Here is a 15126-nt window from a genome sequence, read left to right on the forward strand (position 1 = left end):
GAACTCTGTTTTCTATCATTTTAACCCTTTGCCTCTTCAAAGCATTCTGTTGAACTCAAAACTGTTTCCCCTTGCAGTTGTTGCTTTGTAGTTATGTAAGATCATACTGTGTTCCTCCCTTTCTCCTAATAAGATGAGTCACTATTTCTAAATGAGCTGTTTACAGTATTGGGATGTTCATTTACAGGAACTTCATAAATGTGTGCTAAACAAAATATTTCTTTCAATAGTTGTGAATTATTCACTTTTTTTTTTCCAATTTGATAAATGCTGACATTCAGGACTGATATTACTTCTGGAAACAAAAGCCGCTTAATTGGCAACAGGAACGCTACTACCAGATACAGAAAATCAGGAGGAAACACAGCATGACTTCCTTGAAACAACAGATAGATAACACTTAATTTTATTATCTGTCATAAACAACAGTGTTGCTGCAAGCAGGTGGCCTAATCCACCTAATATAAGTAAAACAGAATTTTAGACAGTAGGGGAGAGTAGCCATGGTATTACCTACCTCCTTCAGGGACAGATGATTTTGTTATTCATAAGTCAGAGGAAGAATACCCATAAGTAACATGTTCTATCATATCAGGTATGTGACATTATGCTATAGTTGCAAGCTTCTCCTTGCCTGCACAGAAACTACAACCAGTGTAAGAGACTGCAAGCAATATCAAGCTTTATCTTAGTCTGTTTCTGTATAATCCATTAAATCTTCCCACAAATAGTAATAACTTCTGAAGTTATTTAAATGACTGACTAATTTTCTGGAACTGGAACTGCTGCAGACAATTGCACTGTACCACACAAGAACTGTCCAATTAAAGAATCAACTTTTGTCTGTGCAAGCGGCATCCACAAGCATAGGAAAAAAGATCAGACAATGAGTTTACAGGATGCAGCATGAATAATCTGATTCTAACCCTGATTCTAAACACTCATGAATGGATGTTTCATATTAAAATAAAAAAGCCATCTGTTATGAGCTTGGATTCAAAACTACATGATGCACAGTCTATGAGAAGCAAAGCTGTAGGATTTTGGACCATTGGCTGGAAAGGATATATGTACAATTTCAAGAGTGTAAAATGGTGAATGAGAAGGGTGACACTGGACAACTTGATTCTGACTTCCCTGAGTAACTAACTAGGACATCAGTCATCTTGGGGGACAAATGAAAAGCAAGAGAAACTGGGAAATGGAAGAATGCTGATAAAGAGGCACAGTCCCTAGGTGTCAAAATATTTTAGATTTTCATATCCAGTGATACAGAAATTTGCTGCTAAACTCTAGGAAACTATAGTATAAGTCTAGATAATAGAACATCACAGGACAAAAAGATAGAAAGTAAAAAGAAAAAAAAACTAACACAGAAGTGACTATTAACTAATTACTACCCCAGAGAACTAGATCTATTCCTGTTACGAAAACAGCTAAGGTATGAAAATCTGCAAAATTAGTTATATAAATTACAGTGAGCTTAGTCAAAGAAAACTTAGTTTTAGAGCATGCAAAAGCAGATACTAAAGGAGTTACAAAGCACAGCAAGAGCTATTACTAGAATAGATGATAAAGGAACATGAGCAGGAAAACAAAGAGACACTGACATGACAGAAAATATGATAGGTCAACACAAGTTGAAAAGAGAACTGAAAAATAAGTACCCCTCTTTCCTGATGCTGCCATCAGAATCAAATACAATAAGATACTGCCCAAAAACCTAATTGGCCAGATTGCCTCAGATAAAAGTATGAACAACTAGAGAGAAGCAAACAAAGAACAAGTACACACACTCCTCCAACAGAGAATGATCACAACTGAGAACTAAACACAGCTTACTATGGTGAAAGCACAGAACTTGCAATGTTTTGCCTTAAAAGACTGAAAACTGAAATGAAATTGCCCATCTTCCAGGAAGGATTTCCAAAAACTCTAGAGGGTCAGGAATAGTAGTCCATGAATAGCAAGCTACGTATATCTATTTAACTACACAACTCCCAAATTTTATTTCAATTGTATGCAGCCTTTAGACAAACTGAATTAAACAATAATTATGGAAATACAGAAAATAAAAAATATACTAGTACACAATATAGGTCTATCCATAGTGAAATTTCAGACTGCAGTGACTTTATGAACTGCTGTGCAACCGGTAAAATAGAGTTTAGTAACTAAACACAAAAATATAACGTGCCTTAAAGAAAGACTACAGCAGGGTACAATACAAAGGAAGTGATTATTGGATTAGTTTGAAAATACTGATTTTAATATTTATTAAACATGACAAGGACTTCACTGCTTTTCAAATTTTATGTCAACACAGGAAGACCAGAACAGAGAAAATAACTGAAACAAATGAAATGTATCAATATTCAATGGAAGGTGGTGACCTGGTCTTACTGCTTCTGTTGCCACATAACCACAACCACTGTCTATGAAACAGCTAAATAGGAACCATATAAAAAGAAAAACTATTCAGCTAATGAGAAAACAGATGATTTAACATATTTCCTGTCTAAATACTTATTCAGACACAAAATTAGAATGGGTTATATTAGATCAGTTCAAACCTAGCCTTCTGGAAGAAAATACTGCACAGTACTGCAGGAGGAGTAATACATGGTGAAAGAAGTGCATCTTCCTTGAAAGTTCTCTGAACATTTTATTATTCTTAAAGATGCTTCCAGTACCTGAAGCAGGCCTACAAGAGAGCTGGAAAGGGACTTTTTACAAGGCATGAAGTGGAATAGGAAAAAAGGGAAATAGTTTTAAACTGAAAGAAGGCAGGTTTAAATTCAATATTAGGAATAAATTCCTTACTCAGCAGGTGGCAAGATAGAGGCACAGGTTGTGCAGAGAAGCCGTGGCTTGCCCCACACCTGGAAGTGTTCAAAGCCAGGTTGGATGGGGCCCTGAGCAAGCTGGGATAGTGGAAGGTGCCCCTGCCCATGGCAGCAGGGTTAGAACTAGATGAACTTTAAGATCCCTTCCAACACAAACCATTCTATGGCTCTGTGTTTGCTAACAGAGACAGCCATTCTCATCGTTGCTTTAGAAAAACAGGGTATCCTTTACAGTCAAGATAATTAATGTAATTGCCAATAGTTTTAAGAACTACACTGGCTTCTTAGTGCTTCTTCTAATTCCATTGCATTTCTTGACACTTTCTGACCATTACTACTAATATATGAAATGCCTGATAGACATTTTGACACATGGGTTCCCAATACCATGCGCTCTGCTCCAACTCCACTGCAGTGATTGAGGACAAGAGAAGAGTTAGGGGATGGACTCTGACCAGAAGCCACTCTTTCGCTTTTGGTCTAACAACGCCCATAAAAAAGTCTTTTGTCCACCAGTTTCTCTGATTAGCAGCTTAAGCAGATGAAACTATTCAGCAATCCAGAAAGGTGAGCACTGTACAGAATTCATTAAGCAGAAAAAAAAATTACACACACACACACACATATATATATGTTATATATATATAACATATATATATAACATATATATATTTTATATATATATAATATATATATATAACATATATATATATATATATATATATAATTGAATAAAGGACCAGTTTGAGGAGAAACAGAAAAGTATGGGTTGGGATAATAACAGTTCAAGTTTTCATTTTTTACAGCACTTCAACAAACAATAAAAGCCTTGAATAAATAGTTTCATAAGCTAATTTAAATAAAACACAGTATTCTAAACAGCTACCCACAGTTCATAACAGTCCAAAATAATATTGACACAGCCTTTTACAAAGACCATTTTCACTATCAATCTTTTAATATCCATTATTCAACCTGTTCTTTAGACAGTGCTCTTTACACTGTGTTTTCAACAGTTAGTAATCAATGCATATATTCAATCCACATATATATGTAAATACATTTTTTCATTGCAACATTTTTCTCAGCACAGTTAAAAGGAAGACTTAATTATATCCATGCTTCCTAAAGCAAAGGCATATATACACTGTGGGTGGTTCTTGAAACCCTTCCCTCCCTCTTCTTGTGGTGGTCCCTAAGAATCTGGCAGCAGGAACAGCTCAATATACAGCTACAAATGCTGAGTCTGAAAACCATATATTCTCTGTGTTCCCACGGCAAAAAGCTCAGTTACGGATGTCACCACAGAGAAGCAACCACCACAATTACCGTGAAGCTTCCAGTTGAATGAAAAGTCATTGGAAAAGAGAAAACCATAGAGGAAAAGGGGAAAAAAAGAAGTCAACCGATGGAGAAAAACAGAGAGAAAGAAACTCATATTGATTGTGTTGCACTGAAGAAAATACGCAGTTAATGTCACCAGTGAATCAATTCACTAAAGAAGGAGGTTAAATACAGGCTGGAAAAATATCTAAATGGCTTTAAAAAGAAGAGTAAAAACATTTTTTAAAATTGCTTCTCCAGTACAGTATCTATTATACCTTTAAGGATATCTTTGCTGAGATACCACTTTTTGTTCAGAAAAATTAAGTAAATCTAAACTTTGATAACTGAATAGCCTGAAAATCCAGATGTGAAAAAGCTTTTAATTAGTTTCTAATAAACCTTTGATAATGTACTGTTTTGTCACATTAATGCCTCCACCAGAATAAAGTGTAGATTAAGACAAACATACAATAAAAATATTAGAGAATTCTAAGCAAGGTCCAAAGAGGACAATTTTTAATGTCTGACTACAATCTATTTTTCCTTCAGAAACCATTTTAACAAGAACATCCTGCATTATTATCATTTTAGAGATCACAAATTCAAGTCAAAGCAACGCTATAGCCAGAAATCTTAATTTTTTGAAGGATGGGACAGAGGAATAGTTATAAGAGGCCTAAGCTTTACTTCAGAAAGTACCTGGGGTTTGCACACTCAGAGGCCCAGAGTTCTCACAGATTCCAAGTACAAGCAAGTAACTGTTCAGCAGTACACTCTCGCTGATCACTGGATTCTTCTGATGCTCCTCTCTATAAAATGGGTGGATTTGTAACACTCAGCTTGCCTGTGATCACATATAAATGAATTCCCCAGGGGAAAACTAATTAAATTCTGTTCCCAAAGGCATTATTCAGTTGTCTAAATTATAATACTTCCTGAAGCACATTCATTCTTCATTTATCCTTTCAAGAATCAGGACTGTGATTTTTCACTTCACACACCTGACACTAAAACATGCCCAACCTGGGCAGAAAAGACAATAGTCTCACTGAAGACAAAGAGAAATAAGAGGCAGAAAGTGACTATAAGCTGAATGGTAAGTGTGCAATGAAATTATCATTGTACAGCCAGTCTACAGCTCTGACACCTTCTAAACTTCAAGTATTCAGCTTCAAACGGAGACAACTGCTTTCGAAGTAAAACCTTTAGGTGTAGCATCCCAGGTTTCCAAAACATGCTTGCAAATTAAACTCTCCTAAACTCATATCTCCTCTGTATTTTGAACTGATGGAACATTTGTTAACAGAGGAAGCTTGTTAAATTCTCAGTGATCCAGCATCAGAGAGAAAATTATTTTACTGAATGGGTTTCATGGAGATTTCAGTAGCTGTGCTGTGGTTCTACAGTCTCAGAAGTTGAGACCAGTTGATGGAAAAGGATGACACTTTTCCTCATTATAGCTATTAACATTTCCACAAGCAAAACTCAAAAGTGGCACTAAGCAGTCTGGTGAGTTACTTGGTTTTTTTAATGTCTCAAAGCTGTATTAGAGCATGAACACTTAATATAGTGCAAATTACATTTGAATAATGAATGAGTGGATTTTGTCAAGCAAGAGAATAATCAAATTCACTTATGGGCTAAACTGAATAATCAGTGAACAGAGTATGATGACCTAAATCAGCACTGTCCTTCCCTGACCATGATCCTTAGCAGTAAGAATCACTGCTATCATGGGCATCCATCTTTTTAGGTCAGTTTCCTTTATGCCTGAACTTTTCTCTATCATCCCTCTGTTTTATTCTAATTCTGCTTCTTCCTTTTTTTCTTTCCATGTTGTCACACCTAAATTTCTGCTTTATATTCCTGTCCGTGGTACAGCACACCCTGAAGAGGTTTTCCTCAGTCCTTTATCTGACAGTCCCCAGCTCCACCTGACAACCTCTTCACCTGCAGCTTGTCATTCTGCCAGCACAAACCACCCTTTTCAACTTGCTTCCCCTGATCCCTTTTCCAAATCACTTGGCCAGCAGGATATCTACTCACCATTCTTTCACAGATGCCTTGCACAATGTCTGTGCATGCTCCACAAGCAATACACTTTCCTTTTCTCCCTCATCCTTTTATCATCTCCTACCCCACTTACTCTGACCAGGTGTTCACATTTATTATGTCAGGTTTTGGCTTTTGCCCCAGTCTCTTTCATTCTGCCACATTGTTTATAGTCACTCTCCCCATCACATTTAATGACTCCCAGATCTGTCATTTTCTTCCAAATTACTTCTTCAGTCAGACTCTCACAGCCCCCTCCACTGGGTCTGTGTATCAGTCTATCCCCAAATCTCCTCAGGAGCCCACATGAGATTCTGCATTTAGTTCAGACATCTTCCCTAGCTTTAAAGCATACCAGAAGTGGAGAACACTCACAACACAAGAGGAATAACTGAATGACACTACAGTACAAAGCTGTGTTGCAGGAGGAAATGTGCAGAGTTCTGTATAGCTCACACCCATGTGAGGGACCTGATCTATTAAACTCATAATTTTGCAAGTTGCTCAGTAAAAACTGGGCCAAATTTAAGCAGATGTATACAGGAACAGATAAGCATACTCAAATACTCCAAAACCCACCAAATTTCACATCTCCTCATATGTGTAAGAAAAGTACCTACTTTAGTTTATCTTCTTCCAACTTTTTTTTTGTCTAAGTTGAGTAAATATAAGTTTTTTTGGCTTTTAACAAAAACGAAGCAAGCAATTAGCACAGCATATTTCCATTCTGCTGTCAAAGGTTGGTGCTTTTGTCAACATCTGAAAAGAAGGCCTACTGATGGGAACCATCATCACTGGTATTCAGACAGAATTGTATTACATTCACACTTTCAATAAGGGCAGTTAACTAGCACATTCACCATCTGCAGCTTTGGCAGATCTACATAAAAATTGTCATCCCTTAACTCCTGGGATAACTTGTGCATAAATGCTTTTGAGTTTCTTTCATTTAATTTGTGCTTGACTGCCTTTCAAGTTAAAATGCATCCATCCTTCTCACTGATTTTTTAAATTCCCCCTGTATCTTTTCAGTAGGGTCTGTATGATACTGACAGTTAAGTACTTAAAGATGGTTAAACTCGCTGGTGCTAACATTCATGTATTTATTGGTATCTCCCTTCATCTTTTGGACAGTTATTGGAAAGAAGTACTTAAAATAATGCTCCAAAATTTAAAATAGATTTATGAAAATGGACACATGGTTAGCAACATTCCATATTTTTCTTACCTTCTGTTATTTTTAGAAATTGTTCTCATGTGTTCACAAGTATTAAACAAGAGTAAAAAAATCACTTTGATACTTCAGTGAATTTCTGAGATTCCAATACTGGGAAAAAGCTGTAACAACTGTTTAATTTTGAACAAAAATTAACTATTTAATTTTGAACCAAGCAACTTCTGTGTATAACAAAATCTTACAAAATTTTGTATTGATTTCCAAGTCAGTGCTTCACTATCAAAAGATGCTGATACTACACCAGTAAATTCTGCACCAAGATCTTCTCTAGGATATCACACATTTCTCATAAGTTCCTCATTTACAGGTACCAGTAAGGTAACAGCAAGAACAAATTTAAAACCCTTGGCATTAAATATTTTTGATCTTAATTTGCAGACTACGTAACTGTTACATTTATCCCCTCTAAAACGTGTATCACTGCTCCAATACTTGTAAGCTTTGAGACTAAAATTACATCCAAAAAAGTCTATTTCCCGAATAAGTGCAGATCAAGAAATGCTATTGTATGAAATAATATGCTACATTAATTGGTCACACATTACTAATTCATAATCATACATAAACGATTATATAATTGTAAAAATCTCTTACGGGTACATTTTAAAAGGTTGGACTTCAAGAACAGAAAAAAGCATTCTGAAAACATCTTCAATTTCTATCAGGTTTGTAGTTTTGCATACAAAAAGTTTTTGGAATACAAAATTAGAGTTAACTTAAAATCTGCTGACACTTTCAGAATTTTTTTTTTTAAATGCAGAAAATAACATGTGAATATTTTTACTACGTCCATCATAATGACAAAAGAGGACAGGAATTTTAGAATAAAACTTCTAAAGATGAATTTTCCAGGAGTGAGTAAGGACTCAATCTTACCATCTTGAAGCCATCCAGCTGATGCAGGGCACACTAAAGAGACAGGAATTAATGAAATCTGAAACTCCGTTACTGACACTTAGTTCTACCTCCAAAATACTCATATTATGAGGAAACAAAACAAAACAAACAAACAAAACAATACTGAAAAAATCCAATAAATCAACAGAAAAATAATTATCTTATTGGACAAAAAATTACTTCTGCAGTACCTTCAGGGGTGATAGCACTAGGACACACATCTTTTAGCAGGTCTCCCAAAGTATGTAACTGTCCTCCTGAAGCAATTGGTCGAAATAGCTTCTGTATAAAAGGTCTCTCTGTTGTTGCCTGTTTTAATAAAGAAAAAAATCAAACCAAACAATTTAAGGACCATGCAAATATGTAGTATTAACATTTGAGACAGATACACGATAGGACAGAACTAAAGGCTGCAGCAGAAGAAACATCTGGTATTTCCACATTTCCTCTGCCTCACACCTTGCACTTCATTCATATCATGAAATGCAGGGAAGTTTTTGTTTATTAACAATTACAAGTAAGCTGTCACTCCAGAAAAACTGCAAAGCTAATTTACAGATAGTGTCTTGGATACAAGTGTTTATATTTTTTTAAAGCCCCAAATCTTCTATTATGGGAATACAACCTGCTTTAATAAAAAGTATTTTAATATATCCTTAATTTAAAAAAAAACAAAAAACAAGCAGTGAGCACAAACTTAGGAGTTCAACATATCCCTATATATTCTGCCAAGCCAAAGCAATAATGTACCCTTACAGCTCAACAGGTGATTTTTTTCTCAGTAGATTTTATATCAAAAATTTTAAACTATTTCAGCTGCAAGAACTGCTACCAACTTAGAAAAAAAAGTGTTATGCTTTGACAGGCAACCTAGAATCTTCTATCTACTTAAGGAATTGGTCATATGTAAAGAACATATATGGCCCACTTCCGCTAGAGCTATGCAAAGGATTTCCGAATTATTTCAACTATGCATCTTTCAGTTTAAAGCCCCTTGTACTGTCATTATGTGCCCTTGCAAAAAGTCCTTCTCCAGCTCTCTTGCAGGCCACCTTTAGGTACTGGAAGATCTCTTTGGAGCATTCTCTTCTCCAGCCTGATCAAGCAGAACTCCTTATTCCCCATATGTATTAGCAGAGTTTTCAGATCAATTTGCTCCATGACCTTCACTGAGCACCAAGGTAAGACTGACTGGTCTGTCGTTCCCTCGGTCTTCCTTATTTCCCTTTTCAAAAAATGAGGTTACGTTTCAACAGGAACTTCACTGGACTGCCACGACTTCTCAGATATGAAGTATGGTGGCTTAATCACTTCATGCGTCACTTTCTGCAAGATCTGTGGGGATGCCTCTCATCCAGTCCCAAAAACTTGTGCACCTTCAGGTTCCTTTGGCATTCTTGGACCTGACCATCTAGAGTGCGCAGTGTGCAGCTCTTTATTCTTCCAGTCCCTCCCTTTTCCCTTTTGGGACTTGGGCAGTCTGGCTGGAATACTTGCTGACGAAGACTGAGGCAAAAAAGACACTGAATACCTCCACATTCTGGGTAAACAGTTCCATTTCTTCTGGAGAGGGCTCAACATTTTTCTAGTCTTTCTTTATCCCTGGAATTCCTACAGAAGCTCATCTTATTGCCCTTAATGTCCCTGGCCAGATTTAATTCTATCAGACCTTTAGCACTTATTTAAGAACTGTGGTTATATTAAGGTAGCTCTCTTCCTTGGATTTCTGTAAAAGCAGCTCCAGGAGCAGCTGACATTGCAAAGACAGGAAAAGTTTCTTTCCTGATAACCTGACATCTCCACGTAAACTCAGCACCTGAGCCAGAGAAGTTAAAAATCTCATATTCAACCAACCCAAACATTTTAATCTAGCTCCAAATCATTGCTGACAATTTTCTGCTAGCAGCTAACTCCCAAAAGCAGTTGATACGCCCTGCATTGTGAGTGACTGGGCTTCAGCAAATGAGCCTTTCCTTACATATCTTAATTGGAGTAAGAATACAAGCTATTACCCCTTCCAAATTTAGTTTCCTACCTCTCAAAAAGTGCCTCCCATCCTACCATGGTAACTAAAAAATAGAAACAACTCAACATCAAGAGGTATGTTATCTCCCAGTGGGGACTTATGGGGAAAAAAACAGTATCTCAAACAAACAAGAACAACAACAAAACTGTCACTCACAGGCAGGCAGGGAGCCTTTGCCTAAGAGTGCTACCCTAACTCAGGAGTAATTCTAGGGCAGTACAGTGCAGAACTGTTGACACACAGCTACTTGTTACTTCTCACTAATAGACTTCAAATACAGAAAAATAGTATTTTCCCAGTTTTTCTTATGAAGACTGATCAGAGGTAGTTTTCTAGCTGCTCTAGTCAATCCTCTATGTCCTCAGGGTAGCGGTATGGGGATATCATCAGTGCTAATGAAATACCCAAACATTTGAAAAATGATGGGAGGCACACAGCCAAGCAGGATCCATCCATTTCAGACAGATCCACACTTAAGAAGTGAACTCTGGCACTTACGTTGAAGAAATGTACAGGCAAAACATTAAAAAAAAAAAAAAAATTAATTAAAAGAAAAAAAAAAGAGAAAAGACAACCCTCCTGAAACATTGCTTTAGTCAAAACAATTTTGTACCAAGTTTAGCTTTTAAAAATAATCGGATATTCACAGAAGTCCAGATTAACTCCCTAGTGCTTAACATCTGAAGTAGCAGAAGTGGAAATATACTAGAGCATGCAGGAAAAGGCTGTTATCATCAACAGACTTTTAAGATAAAAATTTCCCAAGTGTATTCTGCAGTTTCTCACTATTTATTAATAATTTGAGATCCATTTTTTCCCTAGCTATAATAATTTAATGCCAAGAGGGAAAAGCCAAAGCTGTATTTTCTGAAGTCTCCCACATAGTTGCTGACTGCTGCAAACAATATCCTTAGCTGCTATCATGAAACATAGAAAATGAATTCAATTTTGCATTTTAAGTGTTAAGCAACCCAGATGTGGTAAAGTAAATAAAAATCACTGGTCTTCATCAATGTTAAAATGATAAAAGTAACTCCATGTTGTTTATACAAAGACTGTGGCTCACAAATCTAATCCTACAGGCAGAATGTTACCCCAAGATGCTTACACACTTCTTCCCTCACATGCAGCAGATGCTTTACGCATTAAAATAATCAAAAGAAAAGTCCCATCCTACCTTCCACAGTATTTAGGATAACTTTTCTAAGTATCTTAGTCATACAGGAAAATAATTTTAGAAAAACCTTGCCATCATCCTTTTTCAAGTGTAGTAATATAAGACCAACTTGATTACAACTTTCTACTCTAGTACTGCTGGCCCTACAAGTCCAAACTTGTCCCTACAAGTGTCCTGGCCAGGCTGGATGGAGCTTTGAGCAAAATGTTTTAGTGCCAGATGTCTCTGCCCATGGCAGGTGAGTTGGACTCGATGGCCTCTGAAAGGTCCCTTCCAACTCAAATTATTCTACCATTCTATTTACTACAAGGAGATGTGAAGGAACAGCCACCATGTATAGTGCTTATATAATGCTGTGTTTTGTACAATATTTACTTAATCAAATCATGAGACAAAGTACTACATGTAATCTAACCCATAAAGATATCACCACATAACTGATAATGATTTTAAATAATCTACACCAGATCTAAAGCAAATATTCATACAATACCTATCATTTTGCCAACTAAAATTACCATAGCTTCAACAGAACGTAGCATGTTTTAAATTATTTTATTTTACAGTGTAGTGTCCATGTAGCTGTGAGCTGTTCAAGATTCTGGATGCATTTGCAGGATACAACAGGTGAAAGTCAACCAGTAATTGCCAGCCTCTACACAGAAAATTCCTTCAAAGTATAAAAGACAATCACTCAGCCTAAAAATTGCAGGGCATTTTACACTGATCATATCCACAACTTAGTATCAAATTATTGAATTTATATGAAAGCAAATCTTCATCTCTGAATTAAGATACTCCCTAGAAAGTTGGACTTAACTGCAACTGCAATTTCTCATTCTTCTCTATTAGTACATAGCACCATAAACCTCATGATTTACAGAACAAATGAAGACTGTGGTCTTTTTAAAAGAAAGTTTAAACCCTGACAATGATAGGAGAGTGAGGGTGAAAACAAATTACACCACAGTGAGAAAGAACAGGCATTGAGAAGAGTTATAGGTGAGGGCAGGTTTTAAGACACCCTTTAAGGCAGTGTAAAACCTCACAGGATCACAGATAAGCTCTATAGTTATATACTATAACATACTGTAACAAATGTAACTCTTCCTTCCCTATCATCCTGGCAAAACAAAACAAAACAAACAAAAAAAAAGTTGTCAGCTTGCCTGGTCCTTTTCAGAATCAACACAACACCAAACACTGCATGAGATTCACAATTTAATTAGTCAGATATTTTATACAGGATGCATCTTAAAATGAAAAACATAACTCACAAAACACTGGGTTTTAATCTGGAAAAATCAGTTACCAGTATTTTTATCAAGAGGACAGGATTTAGATTCTCTGCCTAAACACTCAGCTGCTCCTCAATATTCAAACAAATAAAAGCTACCATACATACTGAACCCATAAATAAAGAAAGAATTTCTTACAATGCCCACATGTGTATAAGCTGGCAATCTAAGACAATAAAAGTTGAGACTTCCTTACATATTCCACCATACTTTCAGTAACTTGTCAAATTCATAGTCTGTGCTGCTTTAGTCCCTAAAAATAAAATTAGGCAAATATTTGCTAAAAAATATTTTTCCATACGTTTTAGATGTCTTCTATTTTGTAGAAATGTTTTCAATTAAGAATCTCAATGCACACAATGTAAAAGTGACTAACTGAAAAGCTGATGAGTTACTGTAGTCACAGAACCATCACAACACCACGCCTGTCCAAAAGCAAGACGCTGCAAATCCCCATCTGAAATACTGTTCTTTCACTGGTGCTGAAATGCTGACATTTTGCTGGAATTTCAGGATGGGCATCTTTGACTTCTTTTCACTTAATATGGGACCAGATTCATTGAGTATTTAATTGTGGAGAGGATACAACAATGTTTCTGGGTGGGAGGTGATGGGTTTTTGTTGTTTTGTTTCTTTCCTTTTAGAAAAACTTTTAAAAAACTTCCATAACTTTCATAAAGGTGATTTTCAGCTCAACAAGCTAAAGTACACACAAAAATTATCTTCTTTTATCTATTTGAAATCTGTCACCTTTCAAACTTTATTAATATTTTTTGAGCTTCTATTACAAGAGGCATAAAACACAACAATGTGATATGCCTTTATCATGTAATCATTGCTCCTCCTCTCTTCAAATCTTCCAAGCAATAGAGGGCTTCTCCCAGACAACCCACTGCTTTATTCTGTACCTTTGATAATTTTTCTATTTCACTTTCTCTTTATGTTAGGACTGGAACAACATAAAAAAAAGCCCAAACTATTTCTAGTATTTCTTTAGTCTCTGTGAAGTCCATCAAGTAGATGCTCTAGTTATGATTTTGTGTGCTTTATATAAGGTTGGCACTGCTTTTGTTAGCATTCAAAATTTTGAACTGCTTACCCGCAACATCACATCATTGTTCAGATGAAAAGGTACAACTCAATGTACAACTCAATATAAAACAGATTTTTTTTTTTTAATAAAAGAAGCACGTAATGCTTTTGTATGTCTGACATGTAACTAAAACCCTTAAGACAAAAAGAAGGAGAATACACATTCTCAATACACCACCCAGAATTGCCTCAAAAATTGATTCACTAACAGGACGCACTGTGGGTTGCAGGACTCGTTGTAAAATCAAGAAATGTGTTAGATCAAATTACCTGTTTTTCCCATACTTCATTTAAAATTTCTCTAATAAATTAGATTTTTTAGGGTTGTAAAAATTACAACATATGAGTTCCAACACCTGAGTTTAACTTGTGGACAAAAATTAATCCTTTCACCTATTTTTGAGTTTGTATCAGAATTTCTGCAATTACGTTGTAAAAAGGACTCTTTGGTTTCCTCATGAAATTGAAGGTCTTAATCATGATGGACAGCAATTTTACACTCCCTAATAGTTTTAGGAGGATTGAAACAACCTCCTAAGATTCAACAAACTGGCTACACTCTATACATTTAATTAGATTAACTCCAGTCACCTAAATTAGAAGTGCAGAAGTTTATCACTAGATTGAAGCTGAAGATAATTCTATGAATGCATGCACATATCTTTCAATATGGTCACGCTAAATGTGTACCTTTATAATGATGCCTCTGTAAAATTCTTTAGATGGGGAGGTAATCATTGTATCAATCATACATGTCAAAGAATCACAACATCAACTAAAGTGAAAATTCGGTTATTCTTGAAAGCACTCGTAACAGTCTTACACAAAAATCTTTAAGTGGTGTGGAACATCAAGGATCACTGGTTTAAAAGCAAGATAAATTATGTGATGTGTTTTCTTGGTGGAAGCTTTAACAGACCTTAATAACGGCCCCCATAACATGTGGCAAGTATTATGTCAAGAATTGATGCAAGTAATAATGCCAAAATTATCTAGTATCTTAGCCAAGACTGTAGTCAAATTAAAGCCACAACTAGAATTATAAACACATCTGGAATAAGGTTAAATTTTTATGTAGTAGGGCTTATTACAGTTATGTCTAGACAATAATATTGAACCGTTTTTGATCATGAATGGTTAAGGACTATTCTCCCAATCATTCATGAACAACAACT

The 15126-nt window shown here is 35.8% G+C and overlaps 1 protein-coding gene across 5 annotated transcripts in view; it reads right to left on the reverse strand.

Annotated features, from left to right (window-relative positions):
* The window catches only part of ATG5 (autophagy related 5), a 72032-nt gene that overhangs the window by 16819 nt on the left and 40087 nt on the right, over window positions 1-15126 (reverse strand). For all 5 annotated transcript variants that reach the window (XM_058835054.1, XM_058835053.1, XM_058835057.1 and 2 more), the window contains one exon: window positions 8550-8667. In XM_058835054.1, the coding sequence (XP_058691037.1) occupies window positions 8550-8667 (118 nt within the window). The remainder of the gene's footprint in view (window positions 1-8549; window positions 8668-15126) is intronic.

The sequence above is a fragment of the Poecile atricapillus genome, chromosome 3 (genome assembly GCF_030490865.1).
Source record: "Poecile atricapillus isolate bPoeAtr1 chromosome 3, bPoeAtr1.hap1, whole genome shotgun sequence".
In the NCBI taxonomy this organism is placed as follows: Eukaryota; Metazoa; Chordata; class Aves; order Passeriformes; family Paridae; genus Poecile; species Poecile atricapillus.